General features: G+C 35.8%; 1 protein-coding gene across 2 annotated transcripts in view; it reads left to right on the forward strand.

Annotated features, from left to right (window-relative positions):
• BRWD3 (bromodomain and WD repeat domain containing 3) overlaps positions 1 to 27788 on the forward strand; it is a 136173-nt gene that overhangs the window by 12910 nt on the left and 95475 nt on the right. For both annotated transcript variants that reach the window (XM_004442078.3, XM_087426513.1), the window contains exons 5-6: positions 986 to 1136; positions 2582 to 2680. In XM_004442078.3, coding sequence (XP_004442135.1) covers positions 986 to 1136; positions 2582 to 2680 — 250 coding nt within the window. The remainder of the gene's footprint in view (positions 1 to 985; positions 1137 to 2581; positions 2681 to 27788) is intronic.

A 27788-nucleotide genomic window follows, 5' to 3' on the forward strand; every position in this document is an offset into this window, starting at 1 on the left:
TGTGTCATAGTTGCACATCCTTCTAGTTGCTGTATGTGGGATGTGGCCTCAGCAGGGCCGGAGAAGCGGTGCGTTGGTGCGGGCCCGGGATCCGAACCCCGGGCCGCCAGTAGCGGAGCGCACACTTAACCGCTAAGCCATGGGGCCGGCCCGCTTGTGTGTTTTAAAACCAGTTAATGTTGCAATGAATTTTGAGTACATAGTTGTTTATAAAATCATTAATTTGATACTATTTTGGAAATTAGTTAACTTTTGGGAAAAACGGTTCTACCTGATTAAGTAAATGTGTCCTGTTAATCCTAAAGGGATTTAGGTGAGAGTTTGGTTAATACTTTTTGTTTGCATTCTTATCATTTATATAGAATCTAGATCCTCTGATTCTTGATCAGTTCATTATTGAATAAATCGAATACTGGTAGAGTTTACCCATCATCTTTGTACTTCTTTAATTTTAGGCATACTCACTTTTGCTGTTTTTTTTTTTTAATTAATTAATTAATTTATTTATTTTCCCCCAAAGCCCCAGTAGACAATTGTATGTCATGGTTGCACATCCTTCTAGTTGCTGTATGTGGGACACGCCCTCAGCATGGCCAGAGAAGCGGTTCCTCAGTGCGCGCCCGGGATCCGAACCTGGGCCGCCAGCAGCGGAGCGCGTGCACTTAACCGCTAAGCCACGGGGCCAGCCCACTTTTGCTGTTTTGTAATAACTTTTTTTTCATAAGATTAACAGCTAAGCAAATGATTTAATCAAGGCATGTAAAAGTAAGAGTGCCATGTCATTTAAATCTTATGTCATTTAAATGTGCTTAATTTTTGTAGCTGTTTCTTAAGTTTGGTTTAAGTATTAAATATTTAAAATGTTATTTTCCTGATTCCATATTTTAAAATTATACTTTGCTCCATGATGGAACAGTTTGGTAATGGAATAGATTAATGTCTTTAAACTAAATTTGTTTTCCTGTGTTTTATTTATGCTTTTTAGGTGGCAGCCAATGCACACATTCCTCCAGACTACCTCCTTAAAATTTGTGAGCGGATTGGTCCCTTACTAGATAAGGAGATCCCTCAGAGTGTTCCTGGGGTGCAGACATTACTAGGTGTTGGTCGGCAGTCTCTGTTAAGGGATGCCAAAGGTAAGATTTTCACAGTCTTTAGAAGAGGGAGTGGAGAGAAGCATATTTTTATGTTAAGTAAATGTTCCCATACTTTTCTTTCTTTTTTTTTTTTTGTTTCTCTTTTTGTTTTTTTTTTCTTCCCATACTTTTCTAAATATTGATTTTCTTCTAGTTTTTCTTATCTTGCCAATCTTGTTTTTATCTTCTTAGTGTACAGGTAATTTTTTAGAGGCCTAAAAGGAGCCATTTTCTGTAAAACAGTGATACCATAGAGGTAAAGAATATAAAAATCTCTTTGTAATCCTGTGGAACAGAGATCTCATAAGATCATTGCTCTATAAATATAGTGTAAATGCTTAAGATATTCTTTCATTATATTTTAATGTTCTTAATCTTTATGAGTCTTGATATTATCCTAATCACGTTGTATATTTCATAACAGGTAAATAAAAATTATGATATGTAAAATTTTTTATAATTGAAAATATTTAGAGAAAAATATCAACCCATCAGTGACTGTTCAATTACAGTTTCTCTACTCCACTGTTTTTCAGTCTTTTACAGATTTTCTCTAAAGTTTTACACGGAACCCTAATATGTATAATATATAAAGTAGTATTTTATGAACATGAAAATGTGAAGTTAGGTGTTAAGGATTGCCTCAGTGAATAATACTTCAGGTCTAGCAACCAATTTATTTCTGTGTTTTGTTTTATTATCATAATGTTTTTAAAAATCCTAATTCACAAAGATAAATAGTTGAATAAATGATACCAGTTGTTAAACATCTCATTTTATAATTTACGGAAATACTTCAATTCAGTTAATTTGGATGCTTTTAAGAGAGGAGTAGAATATTTTTGTTTCAAAGTTGTGTTATTAGGAATGTTTCGTGTTTGCTTGAATTTTTTGACATAAACATAAAAGTTAGACAAAAAACCGAACTATTTATAGTCAGTTATCATCTGATATGCAATGTTGTTACCTGTTAATGGCATAACTGGCAGGCACTCCATAGCATGAGCATATACCAAGTATAAATGTTTTTGAATTTTACCTGGCTTATATGTGCTGTAGTCATATCTTTGCTTATACAGTTTTATATGAGTAGACATGCATAAGCCTAAAGATCAAGAAGGACCAATGTAAACTTAAAACCTTATTAATCCATGACATATTTACATAAGAATCAAATATGTGTACAGTAAAAGCTTTAGTTCTAGATCAGCACAGAAATAAAATATTCTGATGATATATTAAGGTGTTGGTGTTTACCAGTCATAACATAGTTTATAACATGTTTAAACATGTGTGTCTTATTTTGTATTGTGGTTTTTTAATAGTTCAAAATGTATTTCAACAAATAAAATAAAAAATAGACATTTGCCTCTGAGGTACAGTTAAAAAAAACAACAAAAAACGCTGTTCTATTCCTTGACTAACTTTTGAATCTTTCTGTATAGACTGTAAGAGTACACTATGGAATGGGTCTGCTTTTGCAGCTCTACATAGAGGCAGACCTCCAGAACTACCTGTAAATTATGTGAAACCTCCAAATGTGGGTGAGTAATGGCCATGTGAGTTATAAACATATTCTTGATTTGTTCCTTCCTGAACTCATTATAAAGCCAAAAATAGGTACCAGAATTAAATTCCAAGTATAAACAAACTGCTTACATTCTTGGGGAGTTTCATGGTTGGTCCCGATTTTTTAAAGCATTTTTACTTTAAGCAAGTATAATCATGGTTTTATAAAAGGTGACTTTGTTTTCCTTATTTCATTTCTTTCTTCCTTCCTTACTCCTTCCCTCCTTCCCTCTGTCTCTCTCTCTTTTCCTTTCTTTCTTTTTTCTTAGCAGAAGCATTTCTTTTTTAATATTCTACAGGTGTTTTTAACCATATGAATGTCTATTTACATATCTATGTGCTGAGCTCAAAAATTTTACAGGGAACTATGTAAAGATCGCTTTCAGAAGGAAACAAAAGTACATTCTGCTTATATCTGCTTGCCAAACTTATAATGATGTAATAAATTTTACATGTCTTTATTAAAACAAAAAATCACTTTTCCTACTTCTAGTTTACTAAAATTCACATGTCCCATTCAGATTATTCCTGGGACATCTCTGGTCGGACCATTATGAAGAAATGCTAGTAGTCGTTCCCAAAGAGATCTAGCTACAAAACCATGTATACTAATGTTAACTTTTACAAAGAATGTACAAAACCAAGCATCTAGATGAGTAACTGCCACTCTGCTTCCCTATTTTCTCACTCTTCTAAAAAATTATATTATTTCATATAGTGCCTGTTGCCTAGAGAATATGCCTTAAATTCAAATAGAAAAGTAAGAATTCTTTTTTTTAAAGCAATACTATTTTATATAATAAGCTTAGAGAACTTATTTATCCTAAGAGGTTAAATAAATTTAGCCTAGAAATAATTTTAAAGGATATTTAGATAAAATTGATAGAGATTCATAAGGCTTGTTAAAGTAAATTGGATACTTTAACGTATATTGCTAACAATACTCTTCCATAGCCTAGATATTACTGGGAAAAGTAGACCACTGGGTTAGGTCTAATTGGACTTGGCGTTTTTCACTTGTTTGTTTATTTTTAGAGGTCGTTTGTTTACCCTTCAGAATTTTCCATTGTTCACTTTTTCCTTAAAGCTTTATTCATAGTTAATTTATTGAATTGAATTGAGATCGCTTTTATTATTCATGCATTTATGTTCAAAAGATAGAATATTTTTAGCCACACAATCAACATTATTTGTAATGCTTTATGTTTCCTTCAGTGGTCACATGTGAAGCCTTTAGAGTATTAGGTTTTCAATCTTTCTTTATTCTTTCTTTCCTTCCCTTATTAAAAATTCTTTTAGCTATGCATAAAAATTCAAATTCTGCTCGTTTAGTACAGTAAATGCTTTACATTCTCACTTAAATCACTTTGTTATTCTTATAGTAATTGTTTAGGAATTTTAGTGACCCTGGCATTGATGCTTTCACATTCTTAAATCTGCCATGTTGTTTGAGGAGGAGCTATTAGTATAGAGCTAATTCAATCATGATGTATTTTTATGTCATATATACTAGTTAAGATACTTAAGTTTAGGATATTTAGAATTCAGAATCTGATAAAAACTCAGAGAAGTTGACTAGGAAAGTAAGCAAGATGAATATGAAATCTTTTTAAATTTGTGATTTGAAATAATTTTCTCATTGTGGGGTACAGTTCTCCATAGCTACTTTAAAATCAATGTTTTATAGTTTTCCAGTGTAAATAAAACTTAATCATGAAGGTAAATCTTGAAAGTTTTATCAAAAAATCTTAGTATTAGAAAGAACTTTAGCAGCACTGTTTCTTGCTAAAAGAGTTCCTTTGTCAAGTAAACCTGGGAAACACTGGGAAAAAAAATGAATGCACATAGGACTACTCAGAGCCTTTCATATGCCAAAATTCATTGTGAATCACCTTATGAGGAGCATTTCCTAACTAATTTGACAGTGGAAATCCCTTTCCCAGAATACCTGTGACATTCTGAAAGTTTCCTGGGAACAGACTTGGGAAACTGGGTTGTAAACCCCAGTATACTGCAGAAAAACCCAAAGCCCAGAGAAGTAGGTGGCTGGCATGAGTTACACTGCTTGCCTTCCACAAATAGTCTATTTCTAAACCATTTCATGGTCAGATGTCACCATGCTTCCTTGGTATAACAGATCTACACTGATAGAGCTCCAAAGATAGAGGATTAGCCACATTACCTTTATTTTTAAGTCAAATATTCACATAAAATAAAATTCTCCCTTTTTAAGTGTGTAGTTCAATGAGTTTTGACAAATGTATACATTTGTATAACCACCAGCGCAATAAAAATACAGAACATTTCCATCAGCCCCTAAATTTCCTTCATGCCTCATTGCAGTCAATCCCCTACTCTTCCCTCAACCTCTGGAAACAGCTAATCTCTCTGTCACTGTACTTTTTTCTTATTTAGCATGTCATCTAAATGAAATCATACAGTATGTAGCCTTTTGTGTCTGTCTGATTTCTCTTAGACCTAATGCTTTTTTCATTTATGAATGTTATTTCATGTATCAGTAATTTATTCCTTTTTGTTACCAAATAGTATACTATTTAATGGATATACCACAATCTGTCCATTCACCAATTGATGGACATTTGAGTTGTTCTAGATTTTGGCTATTATTAATACAATTTTTATACACATGCTTGTACAGGTCTTTGCATGAACATCTGTTTTCATTTCTCTTGGGTAAATATCTAGGTAGTGAGATTGTTGGATCATACAGTAAGTTCAGGTTTGATTTTTTAAGAAACTGCCAAATTATTTCAAAAGTGGCTATCCTATTGTGTATTCCCACCAGCAATGTATAATTTTAGAATTAGCTTCTCAATTTCTATAAAAGAGCAACTGGGATTTTGCTTGGGATTACGTTGAATCTGTGGTATATAGTATATAGTAGATCGATTTGGGGAAAATTAACATCGTAACAACATTGAGCTTTCCAATCCAGGACCATAGTATAATTCTCCATTTATTTAGGTCTTCTTTAATTTCTCACAGCAGTTTTGTAGTTTTCAGCGTACAGGTCTTACACATCTATTGTGAAATTTTTCTGTAAGGATTTCATATTTTTTGATGCTGTTTTAAATTGTATATTTTAAAATTTCAATTTCCAGTTGTTTGTTGATAGTAAATAGAACAGTTTTTTTGTGTGTATTGACCTTGCTAAATTCACTACCTAGATATAATAGCATTTTTTTTTTGATTCTTTGGGATTCTCTGTATAAATGATCATGTTATCTGCAAATAGACAGATTTACTTTTTCCTTTCTAATCTTCTCTGCCTTATAGTTATTTTTCTTGTGTTCTTGAACTGCTAGTGCCTCAAGTACAATGGGGAATTGAAGTGGTGAGACTGGACATCCTTGCCTTGTTCCTGATCTTAGGGGGAAAGCAGGCACTCTTTCATTATTAAGTATTATCGTGGATGCCTTTTATCAGTTTGAGGGTGTTCCCTTCTATTCCTACTTTGCCTAGAATTTTTATTATAAATAGATATGTCTCACTTTCTTATTTTATCCAGTATAGTTGGAATTATTCCAGTTATTTCTTGGGTCTCATTTTAACTGATATTTTATGTAGAATAGTGCTACCCGATAGAACTTTCTGTGATAGTGGAGATGTTCCGTCCTGTGATAGCCAAAACAGTAGCCACTAGCCACATGTGACGATTGTATCGTCAAAATTTTCAATTTTGTGGAATTTTAAGTAATTTGACATTCAGTAACCACAAATAGCTAATGGCTACTGTATTGGACAGTGCAGATCCAGAACAATATGGGAACCAGTAAGCAGCTCTCTGGATAGGTGCATAATTTGGTAATAATGTGTTGACTAATGATTTATTTTGCAAATTTAACCAGGAATATTACCTATTTTTGCACTTAGAAACTACCTTTAGCTTTTCCTGCTTTGATTTTAGTAACTCTCTTTAATGATCACATTGTGCCACTTCTTTCCGATGAAAGTTTTATAATTATCTTTGGCCAAAAACAGTAAAATTCTGACCTTATGTAGACTCTCCACTATATTGGCTTATTTGTTCAAATGTTCCCATCCTTTGTGCAGTTAATCAACAGTGTTATTTAGTAATTTCATGAAATGGAGATGAAGGAGCATGTGGATGGAATTTGGGAGTTAATTTCCAGATTCCATTCTCCAAAGTAACTACTGTAATACTTTAAATATATATGTACTTAAGTTTACCAAGTGTGAATTTCCAAACTCCTATAGAGCAAGAGCAAAGATGCCTATAATATTTACATTATTATAGGTCTAAGCTCCACTCATGCCATTTCATTAGCTGTATGCTTGACTAATCTAATTGGTTTAGCATTGTGCCAAAATCAAATCAGAGGAAGAAAACTGAACTAAATTCAAAACAGTATTAATACCTAAAGCCATTCAAAGAAATCCTGGGACATATGTAATTATTATTTGTAGTATTGTTTGAGATCTTGCACTAAAATCACTATGTATTATTTTTTCATCTCTTTAAAGATTAGTATTTGTTTTGTAAACTTTATAGTTAGTTACACTAAAATTTGAAAATAAAATTTCACACAAACACAACTCTGCTGCTGAGCTAGTTTGTCAGTACGGAAGTAATTTTAAAAGTCTGTTTCATGTCTGTTTGAAATGAATATTTGGAAGAACTAGTATTATAGCTGTTATCTATCACGGTAAAGGTTTTAGAAATTTTTAAAATTATCATATTCTGAACAATTTTTATAAAATTATCCATAGAAATGGCAGCAAAGTGGCTTGTTCATTTTAGTTAGAGACTGACACTATACCCAAGGAACAAACATACATGCTTATATTTCTAAACTGAGTCAAGGGCATGAGGCGGTAAGATTGTGTTTTTAAACCTTTTTCTCCCCTTATACCTTTAGGACAATTGACATATGGCAATGTCCTATAATTTACATACTAGGCCTGTAATTTACACTGTATGTGGCTCAGGAGGCTTGCATTAACTCTATAGCCAAATTAATATTTCTGTGTTGCCATAAGCTTCCATGTAGCATTGATTGGCTCTTGACTTATTGGCCATTGTATGGTTGTATGTCACACTTAAAGCCAGAATTCACTTGGAGGTGGGAAACCTGACTCTTGTTAATATATAAATGTAAATTGAAAGAAAGTAGTCTAATTTAAACTTTTTATTTGGCTGAAGTGACTGAGTTTCTGCCAGGAATATTTGTCATCCTCCCTCTCTAATTTTCTGTAGTTCTTACCTCTTGCCCATGGATCACACTTTTGCCAGGCCTTGCTTTTTGTTGCCAGTTTTCCTCCACTAATCACCTTCCTCCTTTTTGTACTCACATCATTGTGCATGAAACAAGTTGCTTCCAAAGTCATTACTTTTATGTATCTGGAGAGGAGCAAGGGATTTTTGTCACACCTGCAAGTAATTAGAACTGGAATATAAATTCAGAATCTTTTGTATGTGCTACATTGTGAGTGCTCACTAAATATTAAATGCATAGAAGTGCTATAAATGCTGCCACATGGAAATTGAAGCATCCCTTTTAAAGGCACTTATATGGTGTTATTCAGCTCATATGAGTTTCTAGCCCCTTTTATTAATTTCTGGAATCAATATTGTATTAATACTAGGATTAAATTAGTTTTTCTATTTGAAAGAAAACAGATTATATGAGTCTTAGTATCATCGTATAAAATATAATGAAAAAGGAATTTCTTGATTTAATCTTATTATGAACATTTTTTTCTTTTCTTCATTATTATTTGTCATTCCTTTAGCTTTTTCTTTCAACATAAACCAAAGTATTTTAAAATAATCTTTTAGTATTTGTTCTATACATTTTACTTAGTATGATATAGAAATAGAACGTTATCTTTATAGTTCATAAAGGGAAGCTGTAAACAGTTTCAGATTTGTTTAGTGGAAGGAAAAGGCAGTCTAAAACATCTGTGTATAAGGACCAAATCAGGTTAAATGGTTTAGAAGAAGATAGTAAAATAAAGATTTATGGTATTTATTCCCAAATTATATTAAGTGAACTTTGCAGAAAGGCTGAATGGAATTAGAAATATTGTTTCTTTGCCATATCTCACTTAATATTACCCTAGCAATTATACATTCAATGACCATGAATATCATAGTTTGTAGGACTTATATAAATTGCACTGTGGATGGATGTTATGGGGTAGGAATGGCATCAGCCATTTTTTTTTTTTTTTTTTTTTGGTGAGGAAGATCAGCCCTGAGCTAACGTCCATGCCAATCCTCCTCTTTTTTGCTGAGGAAGACTGGCCCTGGGCTAACATCTGTGCCCATCTTCTTCCACTTTATATGGGACGCCGCCACAGCATGGCCTGACAAGTGGTGCATTGGTGCACGCCCGGGATCCGAACCCGGGCTGCCAGCAGCGGAGCGCATGCACTTAATTGGTACGCCACAGGTCCAGCCCCTAGCATCAGCCTTAAAGACTGTAAAGCTGTTACTCTGTGTGGTTAAAGTTTCAGAGACATAATTTGATCCATAGTAGCATCAAATCCATGAAAGAAATAATTCTGTTGTGCTTTTGCTACAGTTTTCCGGTTTTATTAAAATTAATTTTTGCTCTTTTCCTGGCTTCTTTCAAGACTTTATATTAATTTGTTTCCCTGTTAGAGCTTTTTTTGGGAAACCTCGAACCAAGCTTCACACAGAAAACATTTCTAGTCATTGTAAATCTAGAAGACACTGAATTTCTTGAGTCACTTTCCAGTGTTCTTGACAGACTATTTTCTTAGTCTGTTATTGTCCTCTCTATAGTAGCAGATATGTTCAACTGCATTTTAACCAATCAAAAGGTTGCATGTATGCTATTATTCTATTTTCTGATTAAAATTTTTAAAAAATTAAGCTGCAGATGTTGACCAAGTGACTTTTTTGTAAAAGAGAAGACTAATCCAAGATTATTTTAGCCATCTTTAAATACAGCTTGTCGGGCCGGCCCCATGGCTTAGCGGTTACGTGTGTGCACTGCGCTGCTGGCGGCCTGGGTTCGGATCACGGGCGCGCACCGAGGCACTGCTTCTCCGGCCATGCTGAGGTCGCGTCCCACATACAGCGACTAGAAGGACGTGCAGCTATGACATACAACTATCCTCTGGGGCTTTGGGGGGAAAAATAAATAAATAAAATTATTTAAAAAAAAATAAATACAGCTTGTTTTCTGAAAAACTTCATATTTGAAGATAATATAGATGGTGATGGGTGTGGTATAAGAAGCCTGTTCTGTGAACAGTAGTCCTTTCTGCCTTGTGTGTATAAAGCTGTAAGACTGTTACTTGGTTAGCAGTTATTAGCTGAGCCTGGTACTGTTTTTGATTCAGTCTTAAGCTTTTGCTGAAAGCATCCCTCTCCCTGTTTCATCCTCCACCCCACCCCTGGATTCCTGAAGTTTGTCTTTCGGGTAGGAGTGTAACTACTCTTTCTTAGAAGTTAAAAACTTGCTTTATTTTGAAGTTGTTTTAGTGGATTTTAAAACATTCCTCCTATAGGCATCATATTAGAACATGATTTTGGTAATTATGTAATTATGTCCCTTGTCCTTCATTCCCCTCATAAGGCTGACCTAGCAAAGTTGGGTTGCGATTATTCTTTAAAATACCTAGACCTGCTATTTTCCAAAACATTATTGGTAATGAGGCACCTTTAAACTCTCTGAGTTGTTTCTGGCTTCAATGGATATGAAGTTAGCTTGACCTATGGTTAAAACAATTAATTGAGTTTATCCTTCAATGCCATTTATGGAAAAATTGGAAATATTATGATTTTTATATAATCTGTATTAGAGTTTAAAAATTAAAAGTTATAAAATTGCACAAGGATTTCATGAACACTATGTATAGTATATTATTAGATTGTAAGTGACAGATAAAATTGCTCAAGAGTTATGTGACTCATTTGTATTAAAAATCAGTTAATATCACCAATTTGTACACTTCTGGTTTTATGTGGATCTTGATACTAAGTTGATGATAGATTCTTTCTCCCAGCAGATATGGTAGTTATCTGGCTTTGGTTAAGTACTATATATCTTAGCATCACTGATCAGATATTTCCTGTGATATAAGTAGTAGAATTCAGTGACACTGTTATTCATCTTTTTTGGCAGTGAAAATCTCTTGTGGTTGGTGATTTTCTAGTTTAGGCTTAGAAAATTTTTTTTTCCAGGTGGGAGGGCTTTTATCAGTACTAAACTGCTGAATATGTAGGGTAATTCAAAATAACTTACCTTGTTAAAGCCTCATTAACCAGAGACCACGAGGAACAAGCCTGACAGAATCACATTTATTGACTCATAGTGAGGGAGTTACTCTCTAGGAACCATAGAAGGTCTCTGGATAAGAGAAAGGAGGTAAGTGTATTTTGTAAGTTTTGGTTTACCACTGAAGAATTCTGAGGAGGGTCTGAAGGAAGCCAGGATTAGTGCTGGATTGGTGGCTGCTTCTGAGGCAAATTGAGAGAAGTAGGGATTAACTAGAGATAGTGTGCTATCATGAAAAAGGCCAGTTTAGGAATTGGGTATCTCCCTCCAGTAATAAAATAGTACAGCAAGTCTGGGGACATTATTGGTAAGAAAGCAGTAATCACTCAAAGAGGGGGTCGTTATGATATTTTACAACTGCTGCATGACCTTGGGAAAACAGTGTTTCCTGTTAACTTTGCAGCTAGCTTTATCTGTGTCTGTCCTTCCAGCCTGATTAATTGCTGGGCTGCTTTTTTCTTTTTCAGTTCTAGCTGATATTCACTCTTTCAGTCCCAGATAGATTTTGATTCTTTTAACATGTGGTCTTATAAATCTTCCAAAAGCACTTTGTTAGCATACAACAATTTGTTATTAATTGTATTTAAGGGCTTTTCTGTATGTTCTTAGTCTGTTGGGTTGGAAATCCTTTGTTTTAGCCTAGAAACATTTTCTGACACTAGTTCAAAGTTCCATGTCAGTATAAAATAATTTTAATACGAACAGATTTTTCTCCATTGTAAATAGAGAATGAATGGAGTAGACTAGTGGTCTGACAACTCTGATAATGGACATCTTACAGTACTCTTTGGTTCTTGGTGAACATTTTAGTAAAACCCAATTTAGTAGATGCCAAAGTATGCTGATTTTGTTCAGTGTCTTTTGCAGGAAGAGGGAAGATTTAGGAATATAACATAGAATTTTTGCTGTTAAAAGTTATTTCCTATTTCAGGCTTATAGCAGATTGTATTTTCTGTAATGTCATTAAATAGACAGTATTTGAAAAATGGGGAGACTGTTGAACTAGAATCAGGAGAACTGGATTGATCCTAGGCTCTGCCGTTTATTGACTATATGATGTTAGGCAAGACAGTTTCTTTGGACCTTAATTTCTTCATTTACAAATTGAAGAAAATGCTTACCTTCATATCTCACAGGATTACTGTGAATTCAAATGAAATGTCTGTGGAATTACTTTATAAACTTTAAAATGTTATGCAAATATAATTTATAATTGTGATATTGGGTCACAGATGCTGATACTAATGTTGATAATGATAATAATGACTCATAGATTAAAGATCCAGTATTTGAGTTATCTTCATGAAAAGATTTTCCAGCTCACATGCAGCTATAGTGGGGCGCTACTTTAATATCTAAATGTAAGTCTCAGAAAGTGTCCTTTGACTCCAAATCCAGTGTTCTTCCCACAAAATTCTCGGCAAAGTAAATAATATATATTTCCTAGTTGACATAGTAGAACCTCTTGTTAACCATTGTAGGCTCTGAGATATTTATAATAATCATATTTTCTATCACTTTCCTGAATAGTTTCCAGCCTCTGATTTATGTTTAGAATCATAGTTTTCACATTGTTGTGTGTGTTTTAAATAAAACATGAGAGAATATCATGGGGATTGGTAAACACCATCATTTTATTCAATATACTTTGAGGTCCAACTGTATCAAATACAGCTCTTTGAAAAATGAGTAGTGGTTTTATTCAGAAGAGAATTTCCTATTTGATATAATAATAGCCTAGAGTTTGCAGTGGGAGATGAGACTGGAAAGGGAGGTTGAGGCCCAATTATTCTGAACAGTCCATGCTAGTAGTCTGCAAAATTTTTGGATAAAGGACCAGATAGGAAAAGTTTTTTGGCCTTCTGGGTCATTTGGTCTCTGTTGTGAATACTCAACTTAGTGGTGGTGTGAGAGCAGCCATAGATAATATGTAAATGAATGAGCATGGTTATTTTCCAATAAAACTGTGTTTACCAAAACAGGTAGTGGGCTGAATTTGGCCCATGGACCTTAGTTCACCAACCCCTGCTCTACACTATACTAATGAGTTTAGATTTTATCCTATAGGTACTGAAGAACCATTGGATACTTTTTTTTAAAATTGATGTCATAATAGTTTATAACATTGTGAGATTTCAGTTGTACATTATTATTTGTCAGTCACCACATAAATGCGCCCCTTCACCCCTTGTCCCCACCCCCCAACCCCCTTCCCCCGCTAACCACCAGTTATCTCTGTCTGTGTGTTAATTTATATTCCACATACGAGTGAAGTCATACCATGTTTGTCTTTCTCTGTCTGGTTTATTTCGCTTTAAACATAATACCCTCCAGGTCCATCCATGTTGTTGCAAATGGGACGATTTTGTCTTTTTTATGACTGAGTAGTATTCCATTGTATACGTATACCACATCTTCTTTATCCAGTCATCTGTCGAGGGACACTTAGGTTGCTTCCACTTCTTGGCTATAGAGAATAATGCTGTAATAAACATAAGGGTGCATAAGCCTCTTTGGATTGTTGATTTCAAATTCTTTGGATAAATACCTAGAAGTGGGATAGCTGGATCATAAGGTATTTCTATTTTTAATTTTTTTTAGTTTTTTTATTGATGTCATAATAATTTATAACATTGTGACACTTTAGTTGTACATTATTGTTTGTGAGTCACTGTATAAATGCATCCCTTCCCTCCTTATGCCCACCCCCCAACCCCCTTGCCCATGGTAACCACCAAACAGTTATCTCTGTCTGTGTGTTAGTTTATCTTCCACTTAGGAGTGAAAGCATGCAGTGTTGGTCTTTGTCTGGCTTATTTTGCTTAACATAATACCCTCCAGGTCCATCCATGTTGTTGCAAATGGGATGATTTTGTCTTTTTTAATGGCTGAGTAGTATTCCATTGTATATATCTACCACATCTTCTTCATCCAATCATCAGTCGAGGGACACTTAGGTTGCACCGACTTCTTGGCTATAGTAAATAATGCTGCAATGAACATAGGGATGCATAAGCCTCTTTGGATTGTTTTTATTTTTTGTGAGGAAGATCAGCCCTGAGCTAATATCTGCCAATCTTCCTCTTTTTGCTGAGGAATACTGGCCCTGGGCTAACATCCATGCTGATCTTCCTCTACTTTATATGGGATGCCGCCAAAGCATGGCTTGACAAGCAGTACATCGGTGTGTGCCCGGGATCTGAACCCCGGGCTGTTGCGGCGGAGCGTGCGCACTTAACCGCTACGCCACCGGGCCAGCGCACCTCTTTGGATTATTGATTTCAGGTTCGTTGGATAGATACCCAGTAGTGGGATAGCTGGGTCGTATGGTATTTCTATTTTTAATTTTTTGAGGAACCTCCATACTGTTTTCCATAGATGCTGCACTAGTTTGCATTCCCACCAGCAATGAATTAGGGTTCCCGATTCTCTGCAACCCTTCTGACGTTTGTTGTTTTTTGTCTTGGTGATTATAGCCATTCTAATGGGTGTAAGGTGATATCTTAGTGTAGTTTTGATTTACTTTTCATGTGCCTATTGGCCGTCAGTATATCTTCCTTGGAAAGGTGTCTGTTCATATTCTCTGCCCATTTTTTGTTCGAGTTGTTTTTTTTTTGTTGTTCCATTGTGTGAGTTCTTTATATATTTTGCATATTAACCCCTTGTCACAAATATGATTTGCAAATATTTTCTCCCAGTTTGTGGGTTGTCTTTTCATTTTGATCCTGGTTTCATTTGCCTTGTAGAAATTCTTTAATCTGATGAAGTCCCACTTGTTTATTTTTTCTTTCGTTTCCCTTGCCCAAGTAGACATGGAATTTGAGAAGATCCCTTTATGACCAATGACAAATAGAGTACTGCCTACATTTTCTTCCAGGAGTTTTATGGTTTTAGGTTTGACCTTCAGGTCCTTGATCCATTTTGAGTTAATTTTTGTGTATGGCGAAAGGAGCTGATCTACTTTCATTCTTTTGCAATGTGGCTGTCCAGTTTTCCCAGCACCATTTATCGAAGAGACTTTCCTTTCTCCACTGTATGTTCTTAGCTCCTTCATTGAAGATTAGCTGTCCGTAGATGTGTGGTTTTATTTCTGGGCTTTCAATTCTGTTCCATTGATCTATGTGTGTGTTTTTGTAACGGTACCATGATGTTTTAATTACTGTGGCTTTATAGTATGTTTTGAAGTCGGGGATTGTGATGCCTTCAGGTTTGTTCTTTTTTCTCAGGATTGCTTTAGCTATTCAGGGTCTTTTGTTGCCCCATGTGAATCTTAGTATTCTTTGTTCTATTTCACTGAAGAATGTCATTGGGATTCTGATTGTGGGATTGTGTTGAATCTGTAGATTGCTTTAGGTAGTATGGGCATTTTAACTATGTTTATTCTTCCAATCCATGTGCATGGGATGTTCTTCTATTTCTTTATGTCTTCATCGTTTTCATTCAGTGATGTCTTTTTTTTTTTTTTTTGAGGAAGATCAGCCCTGAGCTAACATCCATGCTAATCCTACTCTTTTTGCTGAGGAAGACCGGCTCTGAGATAACATCCATTACCAATCCTCCTCCTTTTTTTTTCCCCCCAAAGCCCCAGTAGATAGTTGTATGTCATAGTTGCACATCATTCTAGTTGCTGTATGTGGGATGCAGCCTCAGCATGACCGGAGAAGCAGTGCGTCGGTGCATGCCCAGGATCCGAACCCGGGCCGCCAGTAGCGGAGCGTGCGCACTTAACTGCTAAGCCACGGGGCCGGCCCTCAATGATGTCTTATAGTTTTCATTGTATAGGTGTTGCACCTCCTTGGTTAAATTTATTCCTGGATATTGTATTCTTTTTCTTGCAGTTGTAAATGGGATTGCCTTTTTGTGTTCTCTTTCTGTTAGTTTCTTATTAGCATATAGAAATGCAACTGATTTTTGTAGGTTGATTTTGTACGCTGCAACTTGGCTGTAGTCGTTGATTATTCTAATAGTATTCCAGTAGATTTGTTAGGGTTTTCTATATATAAAATTATGTCTTCTGCAAACAGTGAGAGTTTCACTTCATTGCCTATTTGGATTCCCTTTATTCCTTTTTCTTGCCTAATTGCTCTGGCCAGAACCTCCAGTACTATGTTGAATAAGAGTGGCGGGAGTGGGCACCCTTGTCTTGTTCCTGTTCTCAGAGGAATGGCTGTCAGTTTTTCCCCATTGAATATGATATTTGCTGTGAGTTTGTCATATATGGCCTTTATCATGTTGAGGTACTTTCCTTCTATACTCATTTTATTGAGAGTTTTTATCATAAATGGATGTTGGATCTTGTCAAATGCTTTATTTGCATCCATTGAGATGATCATGTGATTTTCATTCATCATTTTGTTAATGTGGTGTATCACATTGATTTGCGGATATTGAACCCTCCATGTATCCCTGGTATAAATCCCACTTGATCGTGGTGTATGATCTTTTTAATGTATTGCTGTATTCAGTTTGCTGATATTTTGTTGACGATTTTTTCATCCATGTTCATCAGCGATATTGGCCTATAATTTTCCTTCTGTGTATTGTGCTTGTCTGGCTTTGGTATCAGGGTGGTGTGGGCCTCGTAGAATGTGTTAGGAAGTGCTCCATTGTCCTCTATTTTCTGGAATTATTTGAGAAGGATAGGTATTAAATCTTTGAATGTTTGGTAAAATTCTATGGAGAAGTCATCTGGTCCTGGAGTTTCATTTTTTGGGATGTTTTGATTACTGTTTCAATTTCTTTACTTGTGATTGATCTATTCAGAGTCTCTATTTCTCTTTGATTCAGTTTTGGGAGGTTGTATGAATCTAAGACTTTATCCATTTCTTGTAGATTGTCCAATTTGTTGGCATATATTTTTTCATAGTATTCTCTTATAATCCTTTGTATTTCTGTAGTATCCTTTGTAATTTCTCCTCTTTCTTTTCAAATTTTATTTGTTTGAGCCTTCTCTTTTTTTCTTAGATAGTCTTGCTAAGGTTTGTCAATTTTGTTTATCTTCTCAAAGAACCAGCTTTTTGTTTCATTGATCGTTTCTACTGTTTTTGGTTTCAATTTCATTTATTTCTGCTCTAGTTTTTATTATTTCCTTCCTTCTGCTGACTTTGGTCTTTGTTCTTCTTTTTCTGTTAGGTGTAGTTTTAGATTGCTTATTTGGGATTTTTCTTGTTTGTTAAGGTGGGCCTGTATTGCTTTGAGTTTCCCTCTCAGGGCTGCTTTTGCTGCATCCCGTAAGAGTTGGTATGGTGTGTTTTCGTTTTCATTTGTCGCCAGATATTCTTTCACTTCTCCTTTCTTCAATGATCCATTGGTTTTTCAATATCATGTTGTTTAGCCTCCACATCTTTGTCACATTCCCAGTTTTTTCTTATAGTTAATTTCTAATTTCATATCATTATGATCACAAAAGATGCTTGTTATGATTTCAATCTTCTTAAATTTATAGAGGTTTGCCTTGTTTCCCCACATATGGTCTATCCTTGAGAATGTTCCTTGCATTCTTGAGAAGAATGTCTAATCTGCTGTTCTTGGATGGAGTGGTCTCTATATATCTATTAAGTCCATGTGATCTAGTTTTTCAATTAATTCCACTATTTCCTTATTGACTTTTTGTCTGGATGATCTATCTATTGATGTAAGTGGGATGTTAAGGTCCCCTACTATTATTGTGTTGTTGTTGATATCTCCTTTTAGGTCTGTTAATGTTTGCTTTATGTACTTTGGTGCTCCTGTGTTAGGTGCATATGTATTTATATGTGATATGTCTTCTTGGTGGAGTGTCCCTTTTATCATTATATATTGCCCCTCTTTTCCTCTCATTACCTTTTTTATCTTGAAGTCTATTTTGTCTGATAAAAGTATGGCTACACTCCCTTTCTTTTGGTTGCCATTTGCTTGAAGCCTCATCTTCCATTGCTTCACTCTGAGCCTGTGTTTGTTTTTAGAGCTGAGATGGGTCTCCTGGAGGCAGCATAGTGTTGCGTCTTGTTTTTTAATCCATCCTGCCACTCTGTGTTTTTTGATTGGGGAATTCAATCCATTTATATTTAGAGTGATTATTGATATATGAGGGGTTAATGCTGCCGTTTTATCGCTTGTTTTTCAGTTGTTATGTATTTCCCTTGTTTCTTGTCCTGTGTATTTTGGACTGCTAATTCAGTTTGGTGGTTCTCTCTGATGGTTTTCTCAGTTTTCTCTATTTATCATTTGTGTCTTTGTTCTGATTTTTTGTTTAGTGGTTACCAGGTGGTTTGTATGAAAGATCTCGTAGATGAGGTAGTCCATTCCCTGATAGCCTCTTGTTCCCTTAGTCTAAGCAGGTTTTATCCCTTTCCTCTTCCTTTTCTAAGTTATTGTTTTCACAACTTATTCCATTATGTGTTGTGAATTTGTCATTAAAATGAAGTGATAATATTTATTTTCGATATTTTCCTTTCATTTATCTTCAGAGTTATAGTTGTTTGCTAATCTGTTCTTATAGAAATTTGCAATTTTTTTATTTTGTCTGAATATTTATCCCCTTGTTCAAGGCTTTGTAAACCCTTTTTTTTTCTTTTTCAGTTACGAGGGCTTTCTGGATCAAATCTTGTAGGTGTGGTCTTGTGGCAATGAACTCCCTCAGCTTCTGTTTATCTGGGAAAGTTTTTATTTCTCCATCCTATCTGAAGGATATTTTTGTTACATATAGTATTCTTGGCTGAAAGTTTTTGTCTTTCAGAATTTTGAATATATCATTCCACTCTCTCCTAGCCTGTAAGGTGTCTGCTGAAAATCCGCTGAAAGCCTGATAAGGCTTCCTTTATAGGTTATTTTCTTTTGTCTTGCTGCCCTTAATATTTTTTCTTTGTCATTGACTTTTGCCAGCTTTACTAATATATGCCTTGGAGAAAGTCTTTTTACATTGATGTAGTTAAGAGTTCTTTTGGCTTCTTTTACATGTAATTCTAGCTTCTCCAGGTTTGGGAAGTTCTCAGTTATTATTTCTTTGAACAAGCTCTCTGCTCCTTTTTCCCTCTCTTCTCCCCCTGGAATACCTATAATCCTTATGTTGCGTTTCCTAATTGACTCAGATATTTCTTGGAGAATTTCTTCATTTCTTTTTAGTCTAAGTTCTCTCTCCTCCTCCATCTGAAGTATTTCTGTATTCCTATCCTCTAGATTGCTAATTCTATCCTCCATATTGTCAGCTCTGTTGTTTCAGTACTCCAGATTTTTCTTTATCTCATCCATTGTGTTTTTCACCTCTAACTATTCTATTTGGTTTTTCTTTATATTTTTGATCTCTTTTGTGAAGAATTCCCTCTGTTCAGTCATTTGTTTCCTGATTTCATTGAACTGTCTTTCAGAATTCTCTTATAGCTCGTTGAGTTTTCTTATGATAGCTGTCTTAAAGTCTGTGTCATTTATATTGTAGATTCCCATGCCTTCAGGATTGATTTGTGGGTATTTGTCTTTTTCCTTCTGGTCTGGAGTATTAATATATTTCTTTATACCGTTTGATGGAGTGGATTTGTGCTGGTGCATAGTGATAGTTTTGGGATGCAGGTTCCACCTGCTGCCACTTGGGGTGGGGGGGGTGGGAGCCGTGTAATCTGAGTCTGCTGCCGCGATCCCTGTCAGCTGTACCTATCCGAGCCTGGGCCACTCCTTGGGATCACAGCGGCCCTGTGGGGTCTCCCACTGAATGGGAAAGTAGTCACGCAGGGGGCTCAGGATTTCTGCCACCTGTTCCCACAGTCCCGCTGAGTTGTGCTCCCTGCTTTGGGGCCGCAGCGGTACTGTGAGCATTCACAGGAGCCCGGGGCTCATCCAGTTTCTGCTGCCATCTGCTCCTAGGTCACACCAGCTGTTGTGCTTGGTGGGCAGGACCTCCCCTCTTGGCCCAAGCCAAAACCACTCCCTGGGACCCCTGTGGGATTGTGGATTCTCTCACCAGATGAGAGAGTGATCACACAGGGGCTCACAGCTACTGCTGCCTGCTCCTACAGTGCCACTGAGACGCACTTCCCCCATTTGGGGCCATAGCAGTACCATGGGCATTCACAGCAGCCAGGAACTTGTTTGCCCAGTCAGCAGCTTAGCTGCCCTCTGCTCCTAGGTTGCACCAGCTTTTGTACTTGGTGGGCAGGGCTTCCCCACTGGGTCCAAGCCTGCACTACTCTCTGTGGGCAGCATGGCACTGAGGACTCTCCCACCAGACAGGGAAGCGATAACAAAGGGGCCCAGGGCTGCCGTCACCTGTTTCCACAGTCGTGCTGAGGCACGCTCCCAACGTTGGGGCTGCAGCGGTGCTGTGATCGCTCCAGCCGGAAAAGTAGTCTCTTGTGTGCACTGGGCTGCCTTGGGTCCAGAGAGTGTTCACTGATCTCCACCACCTCCTCGGGGGGTAGTCCATCCACCTTCAGATGTATAGCTACTCAGGCCTCTCAGGCGTTCTGATGTGGTGTGTGGGTATCCTCTGGTGATCAATGAATGTTATTTTAGTTGTAGTTCGAGGCAGGGGAGACAAAGGGAACAGCAAAGTCCACCACGTTGCTGACATCACTCCTCCATTGGATACTTTTGAGTAGGAAAATTACATGATTGGACTTATTATTTTGAAATGATAACTCAGGTGGCAGAGTGTAGGATAAATTGTAGAGGAGAAAGACTGGAGGAGGCAGACAGAGAAATCTGGGAAAAGGCTATTACTGTCAATGAAGATGGGAGATGATGTGTGTGAGGTAATAGGAATAGAAATGGAGATAACTGGATTGATTCAAGAAAAATTTTGGAGGTGAGATTAATAATACAGTTAGATTACATGCGGGGCATAAAAGAGGAAGAATAAAAAATAATCTGTTAGTGACAAAGTTGAGGAGAGGGAGAATATAGGAAACTTGTGATGGAAGGATAATGAATTTGATTTGGGAAATCTCCATCTGTGATACATCTAGGTAGAGGGGATAGATGTCCATTAGGTAGTTGAACATGTGGACCAGGACTTAAGGTTAAAAAAGATAAAGGTTGGAGATAAAGATTTGGCTGTAATTAGTGTGTGGGTAGGTAAGATTGCAGGGACAGCATGAAGACAGAGAAGAGAACCCTGGATAGAATTTGAATGAACTATCAGCATTTCATCAAGGGTGAGTCATGCAAGAAAAGGCAATATAAGAAACTAAGAAGACAATGTTTAGAGAGGCAGGGATAGAATCAGAAATGATATCTTATAAGTCATAAGAAGAGAATTGTAGATTTGATCAATATTCCCTATAAAACCTGCTGACTCTATGGAGTTTATATTCTCAATGGTTTTGGAAGGTTGAACGATAATCAAAACTACGTAGCTTTCTAGAAATAATTTTTTTGCAATTCAGCAAATACTTGAACACCAAATATATGTAAAGCCTTTTCCAAGTATTCATGGCAGTCTTTGCTATCAAGGATTTTACTCTTTTTTTGGGGAGGTTCAGAAAGATGCTGGAATATGATTGTACTACAGGGTGTTGTCTCAGTCCTTTTGTACTGCTATAACAAAATATCATAGACTGGGTGGCTTATAAACAAGAAACATTTATTTCTGACAATTCTGGAGTCTGAGAAGTCCAAGATCAAGGCTCTGGCAGATTCAGTGTCTCATGAGGGCCTGCTTTCTTGTTCATAGATGGTGCCCTCTCACTGTAACCTCACATGGAGGAAGGGGCAAGGGAGTTTCTTAGGCCTCTTTCATAAAAGCACTAATTCCATTCATGAGGGCAGAGCCCTCATGACCTAATCACCTCCCAAAAGGCCCTACATCCTAATACCATCACATGGGACATTAGGTTTTCAACATATGAATTAGGGAGAGGGATGCAAACATTCAGTCTATAGCAGGCATAGACTAAGTGATTTAAGGGAAATAAAGGGTTATGGGCATTCAGAAAAGAAAGACGAAACTGATTAAGAGAATCAAGGAAAGATTTTAAGGAATAAATGACCTTTGAGATGAACTTTGAAGGATTATTCATAACCTGAGGTATGGGACATTCCCAGAGAGAGAATATCTGCATGTAATAAAAAAAAGGATGAAGAAAAATGGCTTGTCTCAGAAACAAAAGGAAAAAGAAACAATGGAAATATAGAGCAACCAGAAAACAAAAGATAAAATGGCCATATTAAGTCCTCATATATCAGTAATCACCATAAATGTAAATGGGTTGAATTCACCAAAAGACGCAGAGTGGCTGGATGGATTAAAAAACAAGACCCGACACTATGCTGCCTCCAGGAGACCCATCTCAGCTCTAAAGACAAACATAGGCTCTGAGTGAAGCGATGGAAGATGAGGCTTCAAGCAAATGGCAACCAAAAGAAAGGGAGTGTAGCCATACTTGTATCAGACAAAATAGACTTCAAGCCAAAAATGTTAACAAGAGGCAAAGGTGGACATTATATCATGATAAAGGGAACAACGCATCCAGAAAACATATTTACTAATATATATGCACCCAATATAAGAGCACCAAAGTATATAAGGCAACTATTAACAGACTTAATGGGAGAAATTGAAAGCAACACAATAATAGTAGGTGACTTTAATACCTCACTTACATCAATGGATTTATCATCCAGGGAGAAAGTCAGCAAGGAAACAATGGCCTTAAATGAAACACTAGACCAGATGAACTTAATATATATGGAACATTCCATCCAAAAGTAGCAGAATACACATTTTTCTCAAGTGCACATGAAACATTTTCAAAAATAGACCATATGTTGGGAAACAAAACATATATCAATCAATATAAGAAGATGGAAATCATATCAACCATATTTTTTGACCACAGTGGTGTGAAACTAGAAATCAACTACAAGAAGAAAACTGGAAGAGAAACAAATATGTGGAGACTAAACATCATGGTACTGAATGACTATTGGATCAATGAAGAAATCAAAGGAGAAATAAGAAAATACCTGGAGATAAATGCACATGAAAACACAACATACCAAGTTGTATGGGTTGCAGCAAACAGCAATGCTAAGAGGGAAGTATATAGCAATACAGGCCTACTTTAAGAAACAAAAATCTGAGACAATCTAACTACACCTAAAGAAACTACAAAAAAATAAATGAAGCCCAAAGTCAGTAGAAGAAAAGAAATAGTAAAAATGAATGGAACTAGATAAAATAGAGACTAAAAAGATGGTGGGACAGATTGATGAAACTAAGAGCTGGTTCTTTGAAAAAATAAACCAAATTGACAAACTTTCAGCTAGACTCACTAAGAAAAAAAGAGAGAAGGCTCGCATAAATAAAATCAGAAATGAAAGAGGATTAATTACAATAGATACCACAGAAATAAAAAGCATCATAAGAGAATACTGTGAAAAGCTATATGCCAACAAATTGGACAACCTTGAAGAAATGGATAAATTCTTAGAATCATACAACCTTACAAAACTGAATCAAGAAGGAATACACAATCTGAATAAACCAATCACTAGTAAGGAGATTGAAACAGTAATCACAAATCTCCCCAAAAAACAAAAGTCCAGGACCAGATGACTTCTCTGGTGAATTCTATCAAACATTCAATGAAAATTTAATACCTATCCTTCTCAAACTCTTCCAAAAAATTGAAGAGGAGGGGACACTTCCTAACTCATTTTATAAGGCCAACATTACCCTGCTACTAAAACCAGACAAGGACAGCACGTACAATAAAAGAAAATTACAAGCTAATATCTGATGAACATAGATGCAAAAATTCTCAAGAAAATATTAGCAAATCAAATAAAATACATTAAAAGAATCACACACCGTGATCAAGTGGGATTTATTCCAGGGGTGCAAGGATAGTTTAATGTCCACAAATCAATGTGATATACCCCATTAACAAAATGAAGAATAAAATTTACATTATCGTCTCAATAGATTCAGAGAAAGTATTTGACTAGATTCAACCTCCATTTAAGAAAAAAACTCGCAGTAAAATGGGTTTAGAAAGAATGTACTTCAACATAATAAAAACCATATATGACAAACCCACAACCAACATCATGCTCAATGGTGAAGAACTGAAAGCTATTCCTCTAAGAACATGAACAAGACAAGAATGCCCACTTTCACCACTCTTATTCAACATTGTATTGAAAGTCCTAGTCAGAGCAGTCATACAAGAAAAAGAAATAAATGATATCCAGATTGCAAAGGAAGAAGTAAAACTATCACTGTTTGCAGATGACGTGATTATATATATAGAAAACCCTAAAGAATCCACCAAAAAACTATTAGAAATAATGAATACAGTAAAGTTACAGGGTACAAAATCAATAGACAAAAATCAGTTGTGTTTCTATACTAACAACTAACTAGCATAAAGAGAAATCAAGAATAAAGAGAAGCCAAGAATACAATCCCATTTATAATTGCAACAAAAATAAAAAAACACCTAGGAATAAATTTAACCAAGGAGGTGAAAGACCTGTACACTAAAAACTGTAAGACATTGTTGAAAGAAATCAAAGAAGACACAATTAAATGGAAAGATATTCTGTTCTCATGGATTGGAAGAATAAACATAGTTCAAATGTCTATATTACCTAAATCAATCTACAGGTTCACTGCAATCCCTGTAAAAATCCCAATGAAATTTTTCCAAGAAATGGAACAGAGTCCTAAAATTTATATGGAACAAGAAAAGACCCTTAATAGTCAAAGCAATCCTGAGAAAAAAGAACAAAGCTGGAGGTATCACACTCTTTGATTTGAAAATATACTATAAAGCTATAATAGTCAAAAGAGCATGATACTGGCAGAAAAAAAAGACGCACAGATCAATGGGACAGAATTGAAAGCCTAGAAATAAACCCAAATATTTATAGACAGCTAATTTTTAACAAAGGAGCCAATAACATACAATGGCAAAAGGAAAGTCTCTTCAGTAGTTGGTGTTGGGAAAACTGGACAGCCACATGCAAAAGAATGAAAGTAGATCACTATCTTATACCATACACAGAAATTAATTTGAAATGGATTAAAGACTTGGGTATAAGACCTGAAAACAAATCTAGATGAAAACATCAGCAGTATGTACTTTGACGTTGGTCTTAGTGGTGTCTTTTTAAATATGTCTCCTTAGGCAAGGGAAACAAAAGCAAAAATCAGCAAATAGTACACGTCAAACGAAAAAGCTTCTTCATGCCTAAGGAAACCATCAACAAAATGCAAACATAACCTACCAATTGAGAGAAGATAGTTGCAATTCATATATCTCATAAAGGGTTAATATCCAAAATATATAAAGAACTCATACAACTCAACAACAACAACAACAAAACAAACAACCCCATTAGAAAATGGGCTGAGGATCTGAACAGACATTTTTCCAAAGAGGATATATGGATGGCAACAGGCACATGAAAAGATGTTCAACATTGCTAATTATTGGGGATATGCAAATCTAAATCACAATGAGATATCACCTCATGCCTGTCAGAATGGCTATTATTAAAAAAGACAAGAAATAACAAGTGTTGGAGAGGATGTGGAGAAAAGAGAATCGTCATACTCTCCTGGTGGGATTGTAGACTGGTGCAGCTGCTATGGAAAACGGTATGGAGATTTCTCAAGAAGCTGAGAATAGAACTACCATATGATCCAGCCATTTCACTTCTGGATATTTATCCAAAGAACATGAAAACATGAATGCTAAAGATATATGCACCTCTATGTTCATTGCAGCATTATTTACAATAGCCAAGACTTGGAAACAACCTAAGTGCCCATTGATGGATGAATGGGTAAAGGAGATTTTATTATAGTATTCCATTGATATATATTGATATATATATAGATATAGATATAGATATAGATATAGATATAGATATATGAAATGGAATAGTAATCAGCCATAATAAAAGATGAAATCTTGCCATTTGCAACAACATGGATAGACCTCAAGGTCATTATGGTAAGTGAAATAAGTCAGACGGAGAAAGACAAATACTGTATGAATTTATGCGTATGTGGAAGATAAACGAAGAAATACATACAGAGAATAGATTGGTGGTTACCAGAAGGGAAAGGGGGTGAGGGTTGGGTAAAAGAGGTAAAGGGGTACATTCGTATGGTGATGATGGCAACTAGGCTTTTGGTGGTGAACATGATGCAGTCTATACAGAAGTCAAAATATGATGTACACCTGAAATTATATAATGTTGTAAATCAGCGTCACCTCAAAAAAATAAATTAAAAAAAGAAGGCTTGTCTGATTTCAAGTGGAAAATTTATGTCATGGAGAAATAGGAATTATGGTTGGATATTTTGGGAAAAGTGGGACCAGATTAATTAAACAAATACTTAAGTGTCTTTTGCTTCCAGGGTACTGAGTTAGGTCAGTGCATGATGCATTAGACATTAATTTCTATCCTTAAAGTGCTTATAATCTTAGATCAGAGATATGCACAAATAATTAATACAAGGACCATGATAAGGTTCAGAAGGGAGGCAGGAGAGTTCATTTGTGTCTAAAGTGGTTGAGAAAGATTTCATGAAAAAGGAGGTAGTTTTAGGCTATGCGTCTTAGGATAGGAAGGCTATTGACAACCTGAAACAGCAGAGGTAAGCATAAGGGTAAAGGAATAGCATAACCTAAGGTGTCGGGGTGGTAAACTGAGAGAAGTTTGGTTTTAAGTTAAGACTCAGGATATTGCCTGTTGTCTAATCAGATGTTCTCAGTTTTGCTTGTACTCATTTGAGTGTGAGTGTATGCATACTAGGTTGTATACAGTTTTATCACTTGTGTATCCACCCCCACAGTTAAGATAAAGTTTCATCACCACAAGGATCCCTCAGGTTGCTCTTTTATAACCACACCCACCTACCTCCTGCCTTACCCCACCCCCTAGTCTTGTCAACCAGTAATCTCTACTCCGTTTCTATAGTTTTGTCATTTCAAGAGTGTTATATAAATGGAATCATATTGTATATAACTTTCTTCTGCTTAGCATAATTCTGTAAGTTGTTGTATGTGTCAATATTCATTCCTTTTTATTGCTAAGTGGTATTCCATGTTATGGATATACCACAGTTTGACCATTCACCAGTTGAATGACATCTGGGTTGATTCCAGCTTTTGGCGGTTACAAATATAGCTGCTATGAACATTTGTGAACCAGTTTTTTGGGGTTTTTTTTTGGATATGTGTATGTGTGTGAACATAAGCTTTCATTTCTCTAGGATAAAGGCCCAAGAGTATAATTGTGGTTCATATGGTATTTATGTGTTTAGTTTTTTAAGAAATTTCTAAACTTTTTTCCAGAGTGGCCATAGCATTTTATTTTCCCACTAGTAATGTATGAGTGATCCAGTTTTTCCACATCTTTGCCAGCATTCAGTATTGTCACAATATTTTACTTTAGCTATTCTCATAGGTGTGTAGTGTGATGTATCATTTTGTTTTTAATTTGTGTTTCCCTGATGGCTAGTGATGTTGAACATCTTTCCGTGTGCTTATTTACTATATGTGTATATTGTTGAAATGTCTGTTCATGTCTTTCATCCATTTTCTAATTGGCTTGTTATTTTATTGTTGAGCTTTAAGAGTTCTTTATATATTCTAGATACTAGTTCTAGATCTGTCATTTGAAAATGTTTTCTCCCTGTCTGTAGCTTGTCTTTTCATCCTTTTCACTTAGGCTTTCAGAGACTAAAAGTTTTTAATTTTGATGACAAGTGATATATCAGTTTTCCCTCTTATGGATCACGCTTTTGTTGTCAAGCCTAAGAATTCTTTGCCTAGCCCCAGAGCCTGAAGATTGTCTCCTG

The sequence above is a fragment of the Ceratotherium simum genome, chromosome X (assembly GCF_057802395.1).
Source record: "Ceratotherium simum simum isolate JZ-2026a chromosome X, ASM5780239v1, whole genome shotgun sequence".
Taxonomy (NCBI): Eukaryota; Metazoa; Chordata; class Mammalia; order Perissodactyla; family Rhinocerotidae; genus Ceratotherium; species Ceratotherium simum.